The 21,537-nt window shown below is 43.2% G+C and overlaps 1 protein-coding gene across 3 annotated transcripts in view; it reads right to left on the bottom strand.

Annotated features, from left to right (window-relative positions):
* VRK3 (VRK serine/threonine kinase 3) overlaps nucleotides 1-21,537 on the bottom strand; it is a 244,157-nt gene that overhangs the window by 173,448 nt on the left and 49,172 nt on the right. For 2 of the 3 annotated variants that reach the window (XR_005774582.1, XM_040410143.1), the window contains exons 3-4: nucleotides 17,987-18,106; nucleotides 586-720 (exon numbers count right to left, since the gene is read on the bottom strand). Coding sequence is in view for 2 of the 3 variants with exons in the window: in XM_040410143.1 (XP_040266077.1) it covers nucleotides 586-720; nucleotides 17,987-18,106 (255 nt within the window). In the remaining variant the exon portion in view is untranslated. The remainder of the gene's footprint in view (nucleotides 1-585; nucleotides 721-17,986; nucleotides 18,107-21,537) is intronic. The other variant, XM_040410144.1, reaches the window with a different exon arrangement.

Below are 21,537 nucleotides of genomic sequence, written 5' to 3' on the forward strand. Positions count from 1 at the left end.
ACAGTGTCCCTGCAGTGTGAATGCACCGGCCCCGCTCACTGTTGTATAATCTTATTCTTATCTAACCTGTAGGCATTGTTAAAATATAATAATAATTTGTAATCCAGTTGTATTACTTACAGCTAAGTTCTGTAGCAGGGAGGAGGAAGGCCGGGAGGACGGGCGGGCGACGCCTCACTCACTACGTCATACACCTGCGCCGCCCACTTTATGAATGAAGCAGGCGGCGCGGGCGCGTGACGTAGTGAGTGACGCGCCACCCGCCTGTCCTCCCGGCCTGCCTCCTCCCTGCTACAGAACTTAGCAGTAAGTAATACAGCTGGATTACAGATGATTATTATATTTTAACAATGCCTACAGGTTAGATAAGAATAAGTAGTACAACAGTGAGCAGGGCCGGTGCATTAGAATACAGGGACTGCACCGCTCCCCGCTGCAGGGATTAGTCGGATTCGAATTTTACAAAATAGGTTGTGATTCGAGTCGATGAATCCCTCGAATCTTGTTAGATTTGAGGGATTCGTGGATTCGACGGATTCGTTGTCCCACATCTAGTTTAAACATAAATAATTTCATGAGACTTACTTTTGAATTCAGGTTTTCCTGGTGAAGATACGGTTTCTTTCACTTGTTCCTTTTCTGGGGTAGAGTTAGATTTTCTCTTCAAAGTAGTCCTGGAGGAACGTGTTGAAATTCCACCCATGCGTTTTGAGCTACCAGCTTTACAATAAACAGTAGTTTTACATTATTAGTATTTAAAATATATTACATTTGAGCAGAAAATCCATTTACTGTGTCGGCTACAGGTATACCACAGCAAAATCAAAAACGTATTATGTGCAGATATCTGCAATATTAATTGACAATGCTAAGGATTCGAAAAATCAAACCAGACTGGTTTTTCTTGAGCAGATTCGATGAGCTATTTAAAAACCCTCAGCATGTGAATTCATTCTTATGTCTCAACTTCTTAAGTCCACTCAGCCTACAATACAACAATGTCACCAGTGACGTTCTTTAACGGTTCTTGATTAAAAAATTTTTTTTTTTGCAAGTGTGCTTTGGTAAAAATGACAAATATATTTTCCTATCATTTTACAAAAGATTGCGAAAAAGAAATTAAGTGGGAGACAGCTGTACACAGGGCACAGTTTTGCAAAGCAACTTTGTTTTTCATATTCGGATAACCAGAAGATTTTATTTGTTGTTTTTGCTTTTCCACAATCATTCCTATAACTTTTATTTTTGCATCAATATCGTAATATGAGAGTTTTTGTTTGCAAGGCAAGCTGTACTTTAAGACACTGTTTTGCTAACCAAAAAAGTTTTTAAATTATATTAACTTTCATCATGGGTTAAAAGGAGAAAAAGATGGTGTGCCATTTTCTTCACACTATTTACCAATCAAAATAAATAATGGTCCACATTTGCTTATGTGAGTGTACCTAGATATTGGCATAAATTGCACCACAAATGGCACAATTTGGTGCATCTGGGTTTAGAGAAAGTTTCTGCGTCTAGTCCGTAAAGAGTCACAGCTTACCATAATGGTACTGGGCCTACAAATGTACTGAAACTGTGCTATAATTCTGGCGTAAAACTGTTGGAATGGAGCTAGACAAAAGTGTCTAGCAACGCACCAAATTCATCATCCAGCCTGAGTCACTATGATAGATTTGGTTCACGTTTAGACGGCTTGTTTCAGTTTACTCCATCTACAGGATTATTAAATCTGCCCACTGTGTTCTCTGTATTGTGCAGGTTATAACAATCATAGGGAAACAAAATACAAATTCACATGGCCGTTGTGTTGCCATGCCTCTGTTGCGGAACACAAACCCCAGGTTCGCAAAACAAGGGCACCAGTCGTGTAAACTCCCCATTGCGGTGCAGATCCATTGAATTTAATGGGTCCGCCACCCCCAAGATAAGGCAAAAGATAGGACATGTCCTATCTTTTGCAGACCCGGAGGCACAGACCTGGAAGCCAACGGAAACAAACAGAAGCCCTGGAACTGAGAAATATTGTAACTTGAAGGACCACTGTATTTGCTGAAACAGAGTTGTATACATGTCCTCTTTAAGGCTACAAATCACACAGCCGTGGTACCGCCATGAATATGTTGCAGACTGCAAACTGCAGGTCCACAAAACATGGACACCGGCCATAGGTATGGACCCATTGACTTCAATAGGTCCACAATCTACACGATGCGTCGAAAGATAGGTCATGTCCTATCTTTAGCAGCACTGGGGCACGGATCTGGAAGCCCACGAAAGTGCTTCAGTGGGTTTCTATGATGCAAAAGATAGGACGTGTCCCATCTTTCGTCGCATCTTGTGGATGGTGGAGTTCACACAGCCGCTGTCTGTGTTTTGTGGACCTGCAGTTTGTGGTCCGCAACACAGGCATGGCGGTACCACGGCCGTGTGAATGGAGCCTTAAAGAGGACTTTTCTACAACTCCTGACATGTCTGTTTCAGTAAATACAGTGGTCCCTCAAGTTACAATATTAATTGGTTCAAGGGCGAGCAATGTATTTTAATCCACTCTAACTTGAGTCCATAACGCTAATGGAAAAATGGTAATTGGTTCCAAAGCCCCAACATGTCATCTCAAGATAAGAGTGAATGAAGAGTTAATAATAATACGTAGATAACCAAGACAGATAAAGGAAGTCCTTAAATATAACAGTCAGGAATAGATGCTGGAAGCTGTAAATCACTTTCTATGATGAGGACAGGAGCGTCTTCAGGGTCCTGTATAGGACATAAATAGACCAGAAGAATAAAATGGAGCCATTAAGCCATCCTCCCCTGACATCCAAATGAACAGCTCATCCTGGCACAGACAGAGGCGGTACAGGACATTTAGTACTGCACTGTACCGGAAAGAGGAACAACATTAAAATGGCCATGTTGATTGGTTGGATCTGAGTCTGAGGCATTGTATGCGGAGTCTAGTTTCAAATTGTTCCAGGAAAGACCACTGTACTCTTAAAGGAAATGTGTCATCAGAAAATGACCTATTATTTAAATCACATTTTTATGTTTAACATATGATGTTATTTTTAATTTTCCATAGACACAATGGTCTGGAGAGGACCTCATTGACTTCTAAGGAAGATTTTACTAGGCATGCTCTGTGACATGTGCAGAGGTTAGGAGGGAGCAGATAACCTGTGATATCACCTATTGTGAATGATGGATCCTGTGTTATCTATACTGTGATATCTGTCACTGTAAAACTGACTGATGATAATGTGCACTGCTGACAATTTACCCGGGCAGAAAAATACGTTTTAACATATTATTATGCCTACAGTGTACAGAGTGACATGGAAAATTAACAAAAATCACAAAAAACGTGATACACCTGACTAGTGATGTGTCATGCGAGCTTCGGATGTTACATCAGACGTTGCTTTGTTCAAAACTTCGTATTAATACTGTACGAAGATCCGTCTCTGTAACAGCAGGGGTGGGGAACCTTTTTGCTGCCGAGGGCCATTTGGATATTTGTAACATCATTTGGGGGCCATACAAAATTCTCAACTTAAAAATTTGACTGCTATATTTGGTCAAACATATAACTGACTTAGGGCTTTGTTACAGAAATTGCGCTTCAATAAAAAATTTTTTTTTTAGAGCGCTGTATTTTTGCAAAAATGGCGCCTGCACTATATATCTAATATATAAAGCTGAGTGTGTGTGTGTATGTAATGTCCAGTAATGGAATCCGCACTGACGCATTAACAATCACGAAATTTGGCACACATGTACATCAGGTGTCCGGGAAGGTTTCAGACCGGGTCTCCGCTCTCTAGCACGTACCATTCCTGAGATATTCCCAAAAATGCAAATATGTAACATCCAGGGCCGTCTTTAATATTGTTCGGACCCTGGGCAAGAATTTACTTGGGCCCCCTGGATCCTGCCTTCCCACACCCTAGCATGGATTCACACCCTCCATCACAACATACACACACACACCCTTCTCCAACCACCCAGCACTCTTACTCACATAAAACAAGTAATATATATAATATAGCAGGACAGCTACACACAGGACAGCTATATACATATGATACAGTCCACACAGGACAGCTATATACATATGATACAGTCCACACAGGACAGCTATATACATATGATACAGTACACACAGGACAGATATATACATATGATACAGTACACACAGGACAGATATATACATATGATACAGTCCACACAGGACAGCTATATACATATGATACAGTCCACACAGGACAGCTATATACATATGATACAGTACACACAGGACAGCTATATACATATGATACAGTCCACACAGGACAGCTATATACACATGGTACAGTCCACACAGGACAGCTATATACATATGATACAGTCCACACAGGACAGCTATATACATATGGTACAGTCCACACAGGACAGCTATATACACACTCCTCAGTCCACACAGGACAGCTATATACATATGATACAGTCCACCCAGGACAGCTATATACATATGATACAGTACACATAGGACAGCTATATACATATGATACAGTCCACACAGGACAGCTATATACATATGATACAGTCCACACAGGACAGCTATATACATATGATACAGTCCACACAGGACAGCTATATACATATGATACAGTACACACAGGACAGATATATACATATGATACAGTACACACAGGACAGATATATACATATGATACAGTCCACACAGGACAGCTATATACATATGATACAGTCCACACAGGACAGCTATATACATATGATACAGTACACACAGGACAGCTATATACATATGATACAGTCCACACAGGACAGCTATATACACATGGTACAGTCCACACAGGACAGCTATATACATATGATACAGTCCACACAGGACAGCTATATACATATGGTACAGTCCACACAGGACAGCTATATACACACTCCTCAGTCCACACAGGACAGCTATATACATATGATACAGTCCACCCAGGACAGCTATATACATATGATACAGTACACATAGGACAGCTATATACATATGATACAGTCCACACAGGACAGCTATATACATATGATACAGTCCACACAGGACAGCTATATACATATGATACAGTTCACATAGGACAGCTATATACATATGATACAGTCCACACAGGACAGCTATATACATATGATACAGTCCACACCGGACAGCTATATACATATGATACAGTTCACATAGGACAGCTATATACATATGATACAGTACACACAGGACATATACACACTCCTCAGTACACACAGGACTGCTATATACATATGATACAGTACACACAGGAAATATACACACTCCTCAGTACACACAGGACAGCTATATACATATAATACAGTACACACTCCTCAGTACACACAGGACAGCTATATACATATGATACAGTACACACAGGACAGCTATATACATATGATACAGTACACACAGGACAGCTATATACATATGATACAGTCCACACAGGACAGCTATATACACATGGTACAGTACACACAGGACAGCTATATACACATGGTACAGTCCACACAGGACAGCTATATACATATGATACAGTCCACACAGGACAGCTATATACATATGATACAGTCCACACAGGACAGCTATATACATATGATACAGTCCACACAGGACAGCTATATACATATGATACAGTACACACAGGACAGCTATATACATATGATACAGTACACACTCCTCAGTACACACAGGACAGCTATATACATATAATACAGTACACACTCCTCAGTACACACAGGACAGCTATATACATATGATACAGTCCACCCAGGACAGCTATATACATATGATACAGTCCACACAGGACAGCTATATACATATGATACAGTCCACCCAGGACAGCTATATACATATGATACAGTACACATAGGACAGCTATATACATATGATACAGTCCACACAGGACAGCTATATACATATGATACAGTCCACACAGGACAGCTATATACATATGATACAGTCCACACAGGACAGCTATATACATATAATACAGTCCACACAGGACAGCTATATACATATGATACAGTCCACACAGGACAGCTATATACATATAATACAGTACACACTCCTCAGTACACACAGGACAGATATATACATATAATACAGTCCACACCGGACAGCTATATACATATGATACAGTTCACATAGGACAGCTATATACATATGATACAGTCCACACAGGACAGCTATATACATATGATACAGTCCACACAGGACAGCTATATACATATAATACAGTCCACACAGGACAGCTATATACATATGATACAGTCCACACAGGACAGCTATATACATATGATACAGTCCACACAGGACAGCTATATACATATGATACAGTCCACACAGGACAGCTATATATACATATGATACAGTCCACACAGGACAGCTATATACATATGATACAGTCCACACAGGACAGCTATATACATATGATACAGTCCACACAGGACAGCTATATACATATGATACAGTTCACATAGGACAGCTATATACATATGATACAGTCCACATAGGACAGCTATATACATATGATACAGTACACACAGGACAGCTATATACATATGATACAGTACACACAGGACAGCTATATACATATGATACAGTTCACATAGGACAGCTATATACATATGATACAGTCCACACAGGACAGCTATATACATATGATACAGTCCACACAGGACAGCTATATACATATGATACAGTACACATAGGACAGCTATATACATATGATACAGTTCACATAGGACAGCTATATACATATGATACAGTCCACACAGGACAGCTATATACATATGATACAGTCCACACAGGACAGCTATATACATATGATACAGTCCACACAGGACAGCTATATACATATGATACAGTCCACACAGGACAGCTATATACATATGATACAGTCCACACAGGACAGCTATATACATATGATACAGTCCACACAGGACAGCTATATACATATGATACAGTCCACATAGGACAGCTATATACATATGATACAGTCCACACAGGACAGCTATATACATATGATACAGTCCACACAGGACAGCTATATACATATGATACAGTCCACACAGGACAGCTATATACATATGATACAGTCCACACAGGACAGCTATATACATATGATACAGTCCACATAGGACAGCTATATACATATGATACAGTCCACACAGGACAGCTATATACGTATGATACAGTCCACACAGGACAGCTATATACATATGATACAGTCCACACAGGACAGCTATATACATATGATACAGTCCACACAGGACAGCTATATACATATGATACAGTCCACACCGGACAGCTATATACATATGATACAGTACACACTCCTCAGTACACACAGGACAGATATATACTTATGACACAGTCCACACAGGACATATACACACTCCTCAGTACACACAGGACTGCTATATACATATGATACAGTACACACAGGAAATATACACACTCCTCCGTACACACAGGACAGCTATATACATATGATACAGTCCACACAGGACAGCTATATACATATGATACAGTCCACACAGGACAGCTATATACATATGATACAGTCCACACAGGACAGCTATATACATATGATACAGTTCACATAGGACAGCTATATACATATGATACAGTCCACATAGGACAGCTATATACATATGATACAGTACACACAGGACAGCTATATACATATGATACAGTACACACAGGACAGCTATATACATATGATACAGTTCACATAGGACAGCTATATACATATGATACAGTCCACACAGGACAGCTATATACATATGATACAGTCCACACAGGACAGCTATATACATATGATACAGTACACATAGGACAGCTATATACATATGATACAGTTCACATAGGACAGCTATATACATATGATACAGTCCACACAGGACAGCTATATACATATGATACAGTCCACACAGGACAGCTATATACATATGATACAGTCCACACAGGACAGCTATATACATATGATACAGTCCACACAGGACAGCTATATACATATGATACAGTCCACACAGGACAGCTATATACATATGATACAGTCCACACAGGACAGCTATATACATATGATACAGTCCACATAGGACAGCTATATACATATGATACAGTCCACACAGGACAGCTATATACATATGATACAGTCCACACAGGACAGCTATATACATATGATACAGTCCACACAGGACAGCTATATACATATGATACAGTCCACATAGGACAGCTATATACATATGATACAGTCCACACAGGACAGCTATATACATATGATACAGTCCACACAGGACAGCTATATACATATGATACAGTCCACACAGGACAGCTATATACATATGATACAGTCCACACAGGACAGCTATATACATATGATACAGTCCACATAGGACAGCTATATACATATGATACAGTCCACACAGGACAGCTATATACGTATGATACAGTCCACACAGGACAGCTATATACATATGATACAGTCCACACAGGACAGCTATATACATATGATACAGTCCACACAGGACAGCTATATACATATGATACAGTCCACACCGGACAGCTATATACATATGATACAGTACACACTCCTCAGTACACACAGGACAGATATATACTTATGACACAGTCCACACAGGACATATACACACTCCTCAGTACACACAGGACTGCTATATACATATGATACAGTACACACAGGAAATATACACACTCCTCCGTACACACAGGACAGCTATATACATATGAAACAGTACACACAGGACATATACAGTACAGACCAAAAGTTTTGACACACCTTCTCATTCAAAGAGTTTTCTTTATTTTCATGACTATGAAGGCATCAAAACTATGAATTAACACATGTGGAATTATATACATAACAAACAAGTGTGAAACAACTGAAAATATGTCATATTCTAGGTTCTTCAAAGTAGCCACCTTTTGCTTTGATTACTGCTTTGCACACTCTTGGCATTCTCTTGATGAGCTTCAAGAGGTAGTCCCCTGAAATGGTCTTCAAACAGTCTTGAAGGAGTTCCCAGAGATGCTTAGCACTTGTTGGCCCTTTTGCCTTCACTCTGCGGTCCAGCTCACCCCAAACCATCTCGATTGGGTTCAGGTCCGGTGACTGTGGAGGCCAGGTCATCTGGCGCAGCACCCCATCACTCTCCTTCATGGTCAAATAGCCCTTACTTTCAAAGTTTTCCCAATTTTTCGGCTGACTAACTGACCTTCATTTCTTAAAGTAATGATGGCCACTCGTTTTTCTTTACTTAGCTGCTTTTTTATTGGCATAATACAAATTCTAACAGTCTATTCAGTAGGACTATCAGCTGTGTACCACCTGACTTCTCCTCAAACGCAACTGATGGTCCCAACCCCATTTATAAGGCAAGAAATCCCACTTCTTAAACCTGACAGGGCACACCTGTGAAGTGAAAACCATTTCAGGGGACTACCTCTTGAAGCTCATCAAGAGAATGCCAAGAGTGTACAAAGCAGTAATCAAAGCAAAAGGTGGCTACTTTGAAGAACCTAGAATATGACACATTTTCAGTTGTTTCACACTTGTTTGTTATGTATATAATTCCACATGTGATAATTCATAGTTTTGATGCCTTCAGTGTGAATCTACAATTTTCATAGTCATGAAAATAAAATAAAAAATCTTTGAATGAGAAGGTGTGTCCAAACTTTTGGTCTGTGCTGTACACACTCCTCAGTACACACAGGACAGCTATATACATATGATACAGTCCACACAGGACATATACACACTCCTCAGTACACACAGGACAGCTATATACATATGATACAGTACACACAGGACAGCTATATACATATGATACAGTACACACAGGACAGATATATACATATAATACAGTCCACACAGGACATATATATACATATAATACAGTCCACACAGGACATATACACACTCCTCAGTACACACAGGACAGATACAGTGGGGGAAATAATTATTTGACCCCTCACTGATTTTGTAAGTTTGTCCAATGACAAAGAAATGAAAAGTCTCAGAACAGTATCATTTCAATGGTAGGTTTATTGTAACAGTGGCAGATAGCACATCAAAAGGAAAATCGAAAAAATAACTTTAAATAAAAGATAGCAACTGATTTGCATTTCATTGAGTGAAATAAGTATTTGAACCCCTACCAACCATTAAGAGTTCTGGCTCCCACAGAGTGGTTAGACACTTCTACTCAATTAGTCACCCTCATTAAGGACACCTGTCTTAACTAGTCACCTGTATAAAAGACACCTGTCCACAGAATCAATCAATCAAGCAGACTCCAAACTCTCCAACATGGGAAAGACCAAAGAGCTGTCCAAGGATGTCAGAGACAAAATTGTAGACCTGCACAAGGCTGGAATGGGCTACAAAACCATTAGCAAGAAGCTGGGAGAGAAGGTGACAACTGTTGGTGCGATTGTTCGAAAATGGAAGGAGCACAAAATGACCATCAATCGACCTCGCTCTGGGGCTCCACGCAAGATCTCACCTCGTGGGGTGTCAATGGTTCTGAGAAAGGTGAAAAAGCATCCTAGAACTACACGGGAGGAGTTAGTTAATGACCTCAAATTAGCAGGGACCACAGTCACCAAGAAAACCATTGGAAACACATTACACCGCAATGGATTCAAATCCTGCAGGGCTCGCAAGGTCCCCCTGCTCAGGAAGGCACATGTGCAGGCCCGTCTGAAGTTTGCCAATGAACACCTGAATGATTCAGAGAGTGACTGGGAGAAGGTGCTGTGGTCTGATGAGACCAAAATAGAGCTCTTTGGCATTAACTCAACTCGCTGTGTTTGGAGGAAGAAAAATGCTGCCTATGACCCCCAAAACACCGTCCCCACCGTCAAGCATGGGGGTGGAAACATTTTGCTTTGGGGGTGTTTTTCTGCTAAGGGCACAGGACAACTTATTCGCATAAACGGGAAAATGGACGGAGCCATGTATCGTGAAATCCTGAGCGACAACCTCCTTCCCTCTGCCAGGAAACTGAAAATGGGTCGTGGATGGGTGTTCCAGCACGACAATGACCCAAAACATACAGCAAAGGCAACAAAGGAGTGGCTCAAGAAGAAGCACATTAAGGTCATGGAGTGGCCTAGTCAGTCTCCGGACCTTAATCCAATCGAAAACCTATGGAGGGAGCTCAAGCTCAGAGTTGCACAGAGACAGCCTCGAAACCTTAGGGATTTAGAGATGATCTGCAAAGAGGAGTGGACCAACATTCCTCCTAAAATGTGCGCAAACTTGGTCATCAATTACAAGAAACGTTTGACCTCTGTGCTTGCAAACAAGGGTTTTTCCACCAAGTATTAAGTCTTTTTTTGTTAGAGGGTTCAAATACTTATTTCACTCAATGAAATGCAAATCAGTTGCTATCTTTTATTTAAAGTTATTTTTTCGATTTTCCTTTTGATGTGCTATCTGCCACTGTTACAATAAACCTACCATTGAAATGATACTGTTCTGAGACTTTTCATTTATTTGTCATTGGACAAACTTACAAAATCAGTGAGGGGTCAAATAATTATTTCCCCCACTGTATATACATATAATACAGTCCACACAGGACATATACACACTCCTCAGTACACACAGGACAGATATATACATATAATACAGTCCACACAGGACAGCTACACACACTCCTCAGTCCAATGTGCATACTTCTCCGTTCTGTCACAAGTTGAGACTTTCCCACCCCGCCCCTACTGCTCCTCCATTGGTTCTCACAACACTTCCTTGACTCTGATTGGCTGTCCGGGCTGCCATTTCTCTTCTTGCACACTTCCTTGCTGTAAATTCCCAGTCTTGACGGAAAGTTTGTGGAGGCTGAAGAATCCCCTCAGAAGCAGAGCCTTGCGTGTGACTGGATGCGGTGCTGAGGGTGCAGGAAATGGCTACCGCTTTTATCATTACAAGCGCTAGTGATCTGCCTCTCCGGCTCTTGTTATACACACTACAACATCCATGTACTAGTACAGACTTGTGGGCAGTGGCCAGCGAGACTCAAGAGGCAGCTGCCTTGGGCCCCCCAGGAGCGACTGGGCTCGGGGCAGCTGCCCCTTTTGCCCCACATTAAAGACGGCCCTGGTAACATCCCATGACCTACATTAGCCAATAGAAGACAGGTCTTTCTCTTCATCCAACATATCCCAACTGCCATACACACGGTCACATGTCCCTTATCAGCCAATAGAAGCTCGCAGGTTCCATAACAACCCAGCCATTTTTCTTCACTGCTGTAGGTCAGCTTTAAAAGGGTCGGGGCGCTGTGGATGACACTGTTAAGGGAGCGGAGTGCTGTGGAGATCACAGTTAAGGGGGCAGGTAGGATGGCCATTCAAGCCACCCTCACAAGATGGACTTAAAAACCCTGCCCCCAGGTCCCGCTATTCCACATCCCAACACAGTTAGGCCACGTCCCTCCCACTCCACAGCCGATAAAATATGAAGGTAAAAATCAACTTCTGTCAGCTGCAGGGGTGGGAGAGAGTGTGACTTTCTCCCTGCAGCTCATGCTCAGACAGAATCGTGCTGCTGTCTGAGAGTGAGCTGTTCAAAAGGACATCCCTGTGCCGGACGGAGAACAGGGAGTCTGAAAGCCGGATTGTCCGGCCTAAAACCGGACCTCTGGCTACCCTAGGGGCAGGCTGCTGTGGAGGTGACAGTTAAGGGGATGGTCCGCTATAAAGGTCAGTGTTAAGGGGCAGATTGCTGTAGAAGCCACTGTTAAGGGGGTGGGGTGTTGTGAAAATCACTGTTAAGGAGATGGTGTACCGTGAAGGTCACTAATAAAGGGACGTCCGCTGTGGAGGTCACTGTTAAGGGGGCGGGATGCTGTGGAGGTCACTGTTAAAGGGGCTTGCACTGTGGAGGTCTCTGTTAAGGGGCAGGGAATGGTGGAGGTCACAGTTAAGGGGACGGTCCGATATGGAGGTCAGTGTTAAGAGGCGGGGTGCTGTAGAGGTCACTGTTAAGGGGGTGGGGTGTTGTGGAAGTCCCATTTTAAGAGAACGGAGCTCTGTGGAGGTCACTGTTGAAGGTGCGGGTTATTGTAGAAATCAATGTTAATGAGACGGGGTACTGTGGATGTTACCAATAAAGGGGCAGCCGCTGTGGAGGTCACTGTTAAAGGGGAGGGCGCCTTGGATGTTACTGTTAAGGGGGCAGGCCGCTGTGGAGGTCAGTGTTAAGGGGGGAGATGACTGTGTAGGCTACTATTAAAGGGGCAGCAGGGTACTGTGAGGTCACTGTTAAGGGAGCAGGGTACTGTGGTAGTCACTGTTAAAGGGGCAGTCGCTGTGGAGGTCTCTGTTAATCGGGCCAGGAATAGTGGAGGTCAGTTAAGGGGACTGTAACCTATGGTCAGTGTTAAGAGGAGGGTGCTGTAGAGACGAGGAGACGGGGCACTGTGTGTGGGGTGGGGGTTAGTGTTAAGGGGTGGGGAGCTGTGGAGCTCACTGTTAAGGGGGTGGAGTACTGTAGATGTCACTGCTATAGTGCATACTGTCAATATATTTTAACGACACACACAAACAAGAAATGAAATAAATTAAATATACCCGTGAGAAGCCGGGTCCTTCAGCTAGTCTAATAAATAAAGCTGTGTATGTGTGTATGTATGTATGTCCGCTAAAGGAATCCGCATCGTCGCATTTACAATCACGACATCCAGTGTCCAGAAAGGTTTTAGACCGGGTCTATCTAGCACGTATCATTCCTGAGATATTAAAAACAAATAATGCATTAGCCCAGGGATGCTCAACAGCTGTTGTAAAACTACAACTCCCCTCATGCTCGGCTGTAGGCTTTCCGGGCATGCTGGGAGTTGTAGTTTTGCAACAGCTGGAGGGCCGCAGGTTGAGCATCCCTGCATTAGCCAATAGAAGCAAGTCCTTAGTCTCCACATACACACAGTTTTACACCAGGTTTCCATAACAACCCAGCCATTTTTCTTCACTGCTGTAGGTCAGCTTTAAAAGGGGCAGGGCGCTATGGGTGACACTGTTAAGGGAGCGAAGTGCTGTAGGGGTCACAGTTAAGGGGGCATGCTGCTCTGGAGGTCACAGTTAAGGGGACAGAGGTCAGGGTTAAGGAGCAGATTGCTGTAGAGGCCACTGTTAAGGGGGCGGGGTGTTGTGGAAATCACTGTTAAGGAGATGGGGTAGTGTGGAGGTCACTAATAAAGGGGCAGCTGCTGTGGAGGTCACTGTTAAGGGGGCGAGATGCTGTGCAGTTCACTGTTAAAGGGGCGGGAACTGTGGAGGTTACTGTTAAGGAGGCAGGGGACTGTGGAGGTCACTATTAAAGGGACAGCTGCTGTGGGGGTCACTTTAAGGCAGCGGGGTACTGTGGCAGTCACTGTTACAGGGGTGGGCGCAGTGGAGGTCTCTGTTAAGGGGGAAGGGCAGGGTGGAGGTCACAATTAAGGGGATGATTGTGGAAATCACTGTTAACGAGACGGGGTGCTTTGGAGGTCACAAATAAAGAGGAGGTCACTGTGGAGGTCACTGTTAAAGGGGCAGGCGCTCTGGAGGTTACGGTTAAGGGGGCGGGGGACTGTGGAGGTCACTAATAAAGGGGCGAGTGCTGTGGAGGTCACTGTTATGGGGGCGGGTACTGTGGAGGTCACTGTTAAGGTAGCAGGGGACTGTGGAGGTCACTATTAAAAGGGGCAGCAGGGTACTATGAGGTCACTGTTAAGGGAGCGTGGTACAGTGGAAGTCACTGTTAAGGGAGCGTGGTACAGTGGAAGTCACTGTTAAAGGGGCAGTCGCTGTGGAGGTCTCTGTTAAGGGGGCCGGGAATGGTGGAAGTAACAGTTAAGGGGACTGTAACTTATGGTCAGTGTTAAGGGTCGGATGCTGTCGAGATTACTGTTAAGGTGGCGGGCCCCTGTGGAGGTCACTTTCAAGGCGGTGGGGTGCTGTGGAAGTCACTGTTAAAGGGGCAGGCTTCTGTGAAGGTATAAGTTAAGGGGGTGAGCTGCGGTGGAGGTCCAATTTTAAGGAGACGCAGGATTGTGTGGGGGGGCAGTGCTAAGGGGGGGGCTGTTAAGGGGGCGGGGTACTGTAGATGTCACTGTTCTAGAGAATACTATCGATATCTTTTAACGACACACACAAACATTAAATGAAATAGATCAAATATACCAGTGCAAAGCCGGGTCCTTCTGCTAGTATTACATATAGTACAGGTGCCATTTTGACCAAACATAGCAGTCTAAGTTTTCAGAACGTTATATATTTAGCTTTTTATTTGGCATTAATGGCAGCCAAGCTAAACCCAGAGGGGTCCAGGGAGGGGTTCACCCAGCTTTCACTCTCCCTGCCACTGTCCCTACGTCTTCCTTCGCAACTGTCCCTGCCTTTGTCCCTTTCAAAGTCTCAGATCTGCGCCCCCACCTGCATCAGCCTCCTATCAGACCCCCAGCCTACATTAGCGTCAGATCACAATCCCAACAGACCTCTCAGCCTCAGATCAGACCCCCATCAGACCCTCCCTAGCCTCAGGATCAGCCCCATCAGACCCCGCATCCTCAGACCAGGTCCCCCCCAAGCCTCAGATCAGACCCCCATCAGACCGCCCAGCCTCAGATCAGACCCTCCCCAGCCTCAGATTATACCCCTATCAGACCCTCCCTAGCCTCAGATCAGCCCCCATCAGACCCTCCCTAGCCTCAGATCACCCCCCATCAGACCACTCAGATCAGACCGTCAGCCAAAGATCAGACCCCCAGTCTCAGATCAGACCTTCCCTACCCTCAATTAGCCTCAGATCAGCCCCTATCAGACCCCCCAGAATACAATCAGACCTCAGATCAGATGAAAAAAGTAAATAAAATTACCTCTCCAGCTCCAAACAGCGCTGCAACTTGGCAGATTCATTTACCCTCCCTGGTCTTCTTCCCACCGTGCTGTACTGTAACCTGACAACGCACAGCATCAGGTCATAGTGCGCGTTACGTGCACTACGTCCTGAGGACAGCCAGTATACTTCTGTTCTCACCTCCCTTGCCTCCTGCATGCTAATGACTGCTTCCATAATGGAAGTGGTCATTAGCATTTTCACTATATGTTCTGGCAGGGGACCGGGGTCCGTATGCGGCCCGCAGGCCGGAGGTTCCCCACCCCTGCTGTACAGTATTAAAATGTATGGAAGCTGACCAAAACTATTAAACCCCTACGCTAGACCAAAGATACTGACCTTGACCCTCCACTTCAGTAAACCACCAGGGAGGGTTTAATAAATAGAAAATAATTTTTGGTTTTATCATTTTTATTTTTACTCCCAGCTTTTTTTTTTTCACTCACATAGCCGTATGTGGACTTGTTTTTTTGCAGGACAAGTTGTACTTTCTAATGGCACCATTTACGCCATTTACACCACCTGACTATAAGAGGCACTACAGATTTAGAAACAGTAAATCAGAAAAATATTTTCTACTTATTAAACCCTGCCTGGTGGTTTACTGAAGGGGAGGGTCATGTAACTTTGGTCTAGGTTAAAACATAAGAAAAAATTTACATATGTGGTATCGTTGTAATTGTAGTGACCCGCAGAATGAACGTAACAAGCCAGTTTTACCACACAGGAAACACTCTAAAAACAAAACCCATAAAACTGTGGTATAATTTAATATATTTTTTTTATATAATTCCACTTCCCACTACATTGCATGCAACCGTAAATGGTGCCATTAGAAAGTGCAACTTGTCCTGCAAAAAAACAAGTCCACATACGGCGGTGAAAAAAAAAAAGCTGGGAAAGCTGGGAGTAAAAATCAAAATGATAAAACCAAAAATCACCCGGTCCTGGAGGGGTTAATAAAAACTCACATTTCTGTACACTAGTGCTGGCTGTAATCTTAAGGTAATAAGGCTGTAATAAGGTCCTTAAAGGGGTTATCCAATACTAAAAAAAAGTTCCCCATATGCCATGCCCCCCACTATGAATATACTTACCCAGGTCCCTGCGCCACTCCTGGGCCCCGAACCGCCTAAAAAAATAATGATGATGTGAACTCCCCCTAAGCTGTACTTGGAGTTTACATTTTCTTTCAGTACAAAGTAGGTCCATCCTCCCCATGTGCTGAAGGGATCGTTCAGCCTGCTCTTCAGCCTGCCACTAATTATATAGATCGGTGTCAGAGGTCACACAGCGGACCAATGTCCTCACGTTGCGCGCAGGTCACAGCACAGTGTGCGGAGTCCTGCAAGAGAAGACCAGGAAGCAGCGAGTACAGTCTGCACAGGAAGTGCTGCATTCACCACTCCCCGTTCCTGCTGAACTAGTGAGCGCTTCCATAATGTAAGCGCTCCTTAGTATTCTCCCTATAAGATGCACCGACAACTCCCAACTTTGGGGGGGGGGGGGGGGGGAATGTGTATTCTAGGGCGAAAAATACAATATTTCATATTTTGGAAGGCTAGGTAGCCAAATATTATCAATTCTGGAAATGTTTTCTATTTTTTATGGGGTTTATCGATTGAGGTAAATAAAATGACTGCTTTATTCTGCTGGTTGATATGATTACAACAATATCAAATTTATAGATTTTTTATGTTTTGCTAATTTTGCATCATAAAATCACTATTATTAGAAAATCATTTGCACCAATGCACTTGTGAGAGCTGTGAGCAAGGCACTCAAAGTAGATTTTTATAGCATTCCACTAAATGCAGGAACATCTGTCAGGTCAGCAAAACTGGTGATACCCTTTACAATGTAAAGTTATCCAACACTGTACTGTATTTGTCAATACATTTGTTATATATGGTAGATATCAACTGGGACCCCAAAAAATAAAAACACATAAAATCTGAAATCAGGTAAGCAACTAGAAGGCTAGGCTTGACTTGTGACCAAATAATTAAAGAAGGAAATCTTACAAGCTTTAGGAGAGCAACTGGTTAATGCTTTGACTTGTGCTACATTACTTGAAGGACTGCAGCTTGCTTTATTCGGGACAGAAACATCTTCTGAGAAACATTTAACTGGTGTTCTGTAACCTACATGGGAGATAAAAAAAAGAGACTGTAAGAGTCAAAGTAGATCGGCATCCACATACCCTGCAAAACAACCTGCAGCATAATTTAACCTGGAGGGCGGATCTTAAATTCACAGACAGATTTCCCCCTTTGAAATGTAGAGTGTAAAATTGGGAAAAATCCACATCTAACACCATATGGTCATACCCTTGTAGTAAGCTGCCTTAGCGTTCTAATAACTGGTGCGCTGATTAACACAAAGGTTATACAGGGGTTTCCTAGGGTCAATTTATATACCTTTTTATTTTTAAAGAGATTTTCTGAGATTTTTTTCATTTGATAGCAGCTGTGCTTGGTATGGCGCTCATTATTCACTTCAATGGGGTTGAGTGCAGTACCAAGCACTGCCGCTATATAATGTACTGCGCTGTGCTTGGTAAGCATTGAGAAGAGAGTCAACTAAGTGTACTGATATAGGAGGTCACACCAATGTGAGATTGGCGCTCCAGATTACCAAGAGTAAAGGCATTAATTAGAAAGTGGGTAATCTAAAATATAACATTTATTAATAATGCAGATAAAATATTTTCCTAAATTAAATGTGCAAAAGACAAACCTTGGGATAGAAATGGTAAATGGACCCTAGGGGTAACCTAGGTGTCTATCCCAAATGAAAATGACAAAAAAATACACCGAAATAGTGCACGGCGGCACCAGTACCCTTTTGTCCTACCGGTACCGCGGAACAGGATACGGATCGTTCACCACCGTCAGGCCTACGATGGAGGTTTCTTCAAATCAATGTAAAAATTGAAAAAATTATGTCAGGCAGTGATGCACATGTGTGCAGGGTCCCTGTAAAGGCCCTATGGCTGACTGACGTGAGTGTCCCTAATACTAGATAAAGGTAGCAGCCTCACCACAGGGCACTCGACTATACAGTGGGGGAAATAATTATTTGACCCCTCACTGATTTTGTAAGTTTGTCCAATGACAAAGAAATGAAAAGTCTCAGAACAGTATCATTTCAATGGTAGGTTTATTGTAACAGTGGCAGATAGCACATCAAAAGGAAAATCGAAAAAATAACTTTAAATAAAAGATAGCAACTGATTTGCATTTCATTGAGTGAAATAAGTATTTGAACCCCTACCAACCATTAAGAGTTCTGGCTCCCACAGAGTGGTTAGACACTTCTACTCAATTAGTCACCCTCATTAAGGACACCTGTCTTAACTAGTCACCTGTATAAAAGACACCTGTCCACAGAATCAATCAATCAAGCAGACTCCAAACTCTCCAACATGGGAAAGACCAAAGAGCTGTCCAAGGATGTCAGAGACAAAATTGTAGACCTGCACAAGGCTGGAATGGGCTACAAAACCATTAGCAAGAAGCTGGGAGAGAAGGTGACAACTGTTGGTGCGATTGTTCGAAAATGGAAGGAGCACAAAATGACCATCAATCGACCTCGCTCTGGGGCTCCACGCAAGATCTCACCTCGTGGGGTGTCAATGGTTCTGAGAAAGGTGAAAAAGCATCCTAGAACTACACGGGAGGAGTTAGTTAATGACCTCAAATTAGCAGGGACCACAGTCACCAAGAAAACCATTGGAAACACATTACACCGCAATGGATTAAAATCCTGCAGGGCTCGCAAGGTCCCCCTGCTCAGGAAGGCACATGTGCAGGCCCGTCTGAAGTTTGCCAATGAACACCTGAATGATTCAGAGAGTGACTGGGAGAAGGTGCTGTGGTCTGATGAGACCAAAATAGAGCTCTTTGGCATTAACTCAACTCGCTGTGTTTGGAGGAAGAAAAATGCTGCCTATGACCCCCAAAACACCGTCCCCACCGTCAAGCATGGGGGTGGAAACATTTTGCTTTGGGGGTGTTTTTCTGCTAAGGGCACAGGACAACTTATTCGCATAAACGGGAAAATGGACGGAGCCATGTATCGTGAAATCCTGAGCGACAACCTCCTTCCCTCTGCCAGGAAACTGAAAATGGGTCGTGGATGGGTGTTCCAGCACGACAATGACCCAAAACATACAGCAAAGGCAACAAAGGAGTGGCTCAAGAAGAAGCACATTAAGGTCATGGAGTGGCCTAGTCAGTCTCCGGACCTTAATCCAATCGAAAACCTATGGAGGGAGCTCAAGCTCAGAGTTGCACAGAGACAGCCTCGAAACCTTAGGGATTTAGAGATGATCTGCAAAGAGGAGTGGACCAACATTCCTCCTAAAATGTGCGCAAACTTGGTCATCAATTACAAGAAACGTTTGACCTCTGTGCTTGCAAACAAGGGTTTTTCCACCAAGTATTAAGTCTTTTTTTGTTAGAGGGTTCAAATACTTATTTCACTCAATGAAATGCAAATCAGTTGCTATCTTTTATTTAAAGTTATTTTTTCGATTTTCCTTTTGATGTGCTATCTGCCACTGTTACAATAAACCTACCATTGAAATGATACTGTTCTGAGACTTTTCATTTCTTTGTCATTGGACAAACTTACAAAATCAGTGAGGGGTCAAATAATTATTTCCCCCACTGTATGTCCCTAAAGGATCTAAAAAGAACTCCCTACACGCATGTTTCACTGCCTAGAAAACCAAATTAAAAGGCAATTCATCAGGGGAGATGAGGGAAAAAGTACTAGGGATAGGTATAAGATAGGCCCTTAATCCCTAGAGACCAGCCTGACTAGGTACGTCAGCCAGTAATGGGGGTATAGCCAGAAAATGGATACCTCCTAGGGCGGTCTCTATAGATAAGGAGACTATGGAACATGCAGAAATATGATGTAAGAAGAACTGCACATGGGACGCCAACCTGTCTGGCGTTTACACCATGTTTAAATAATGACCTGGCTGCCGCCTCCGCCGCCCACGATATAACAGGGCCAATGGGCGCATTCGTGCGCTCGCACGTCAGCGCCGCGCATGCGCCCATTGCAGAGGCAGGAGCGAGGTCTGGAGCGCACGGAAATGCCCTGAATGCCGGCTCTTTCCTGCGCATGCGCGGCATTGATTTGAAGAAACCTCCATCGTAGGCCTGACGGTGGTGAACGATCCGTATCCTGTTCCGCGGTACCGGTAGGACAAATGGTTACTGGTGCCGCCGTGCACTATTTCAGTGTATTTTTTTGTCATTTTCATTTGGGATAGGCACCTAGGTTATTAATAAATGTTATATTTTAGATTACCCACTTTCTGATTAAAGCATTGAGAAGGCCACAGCGCTCACAGGGGCAATCCGGATGCAAACTGATGGTATTTGTCATACGGATTCGGATGACAAATGCATTGAAATACCGGATCCATCTTTCCGGTGTCATCCGGAAAAATGGATCCGGTATAAATTTTTCTTGCATTTTTAAAGGTCTGCGCATGCGCAGACCGGAAAGCTGGATCCACTTTGCCGGAACACTTAATGCCGGAACCGGCACTAAT

This window comes from Bufo bufo, chromosome 10, assembly GCF_905171765.1.
Source record: "Bufo bufo chromosome 10, aBufBuf1.1, whole genome shotgun sequence".
Lineage (NCBI taxonomy): Eukaryota > Metazoa > Chordata > Amphibia > Anura > Bufonidae > Bufo > Bufo bufo.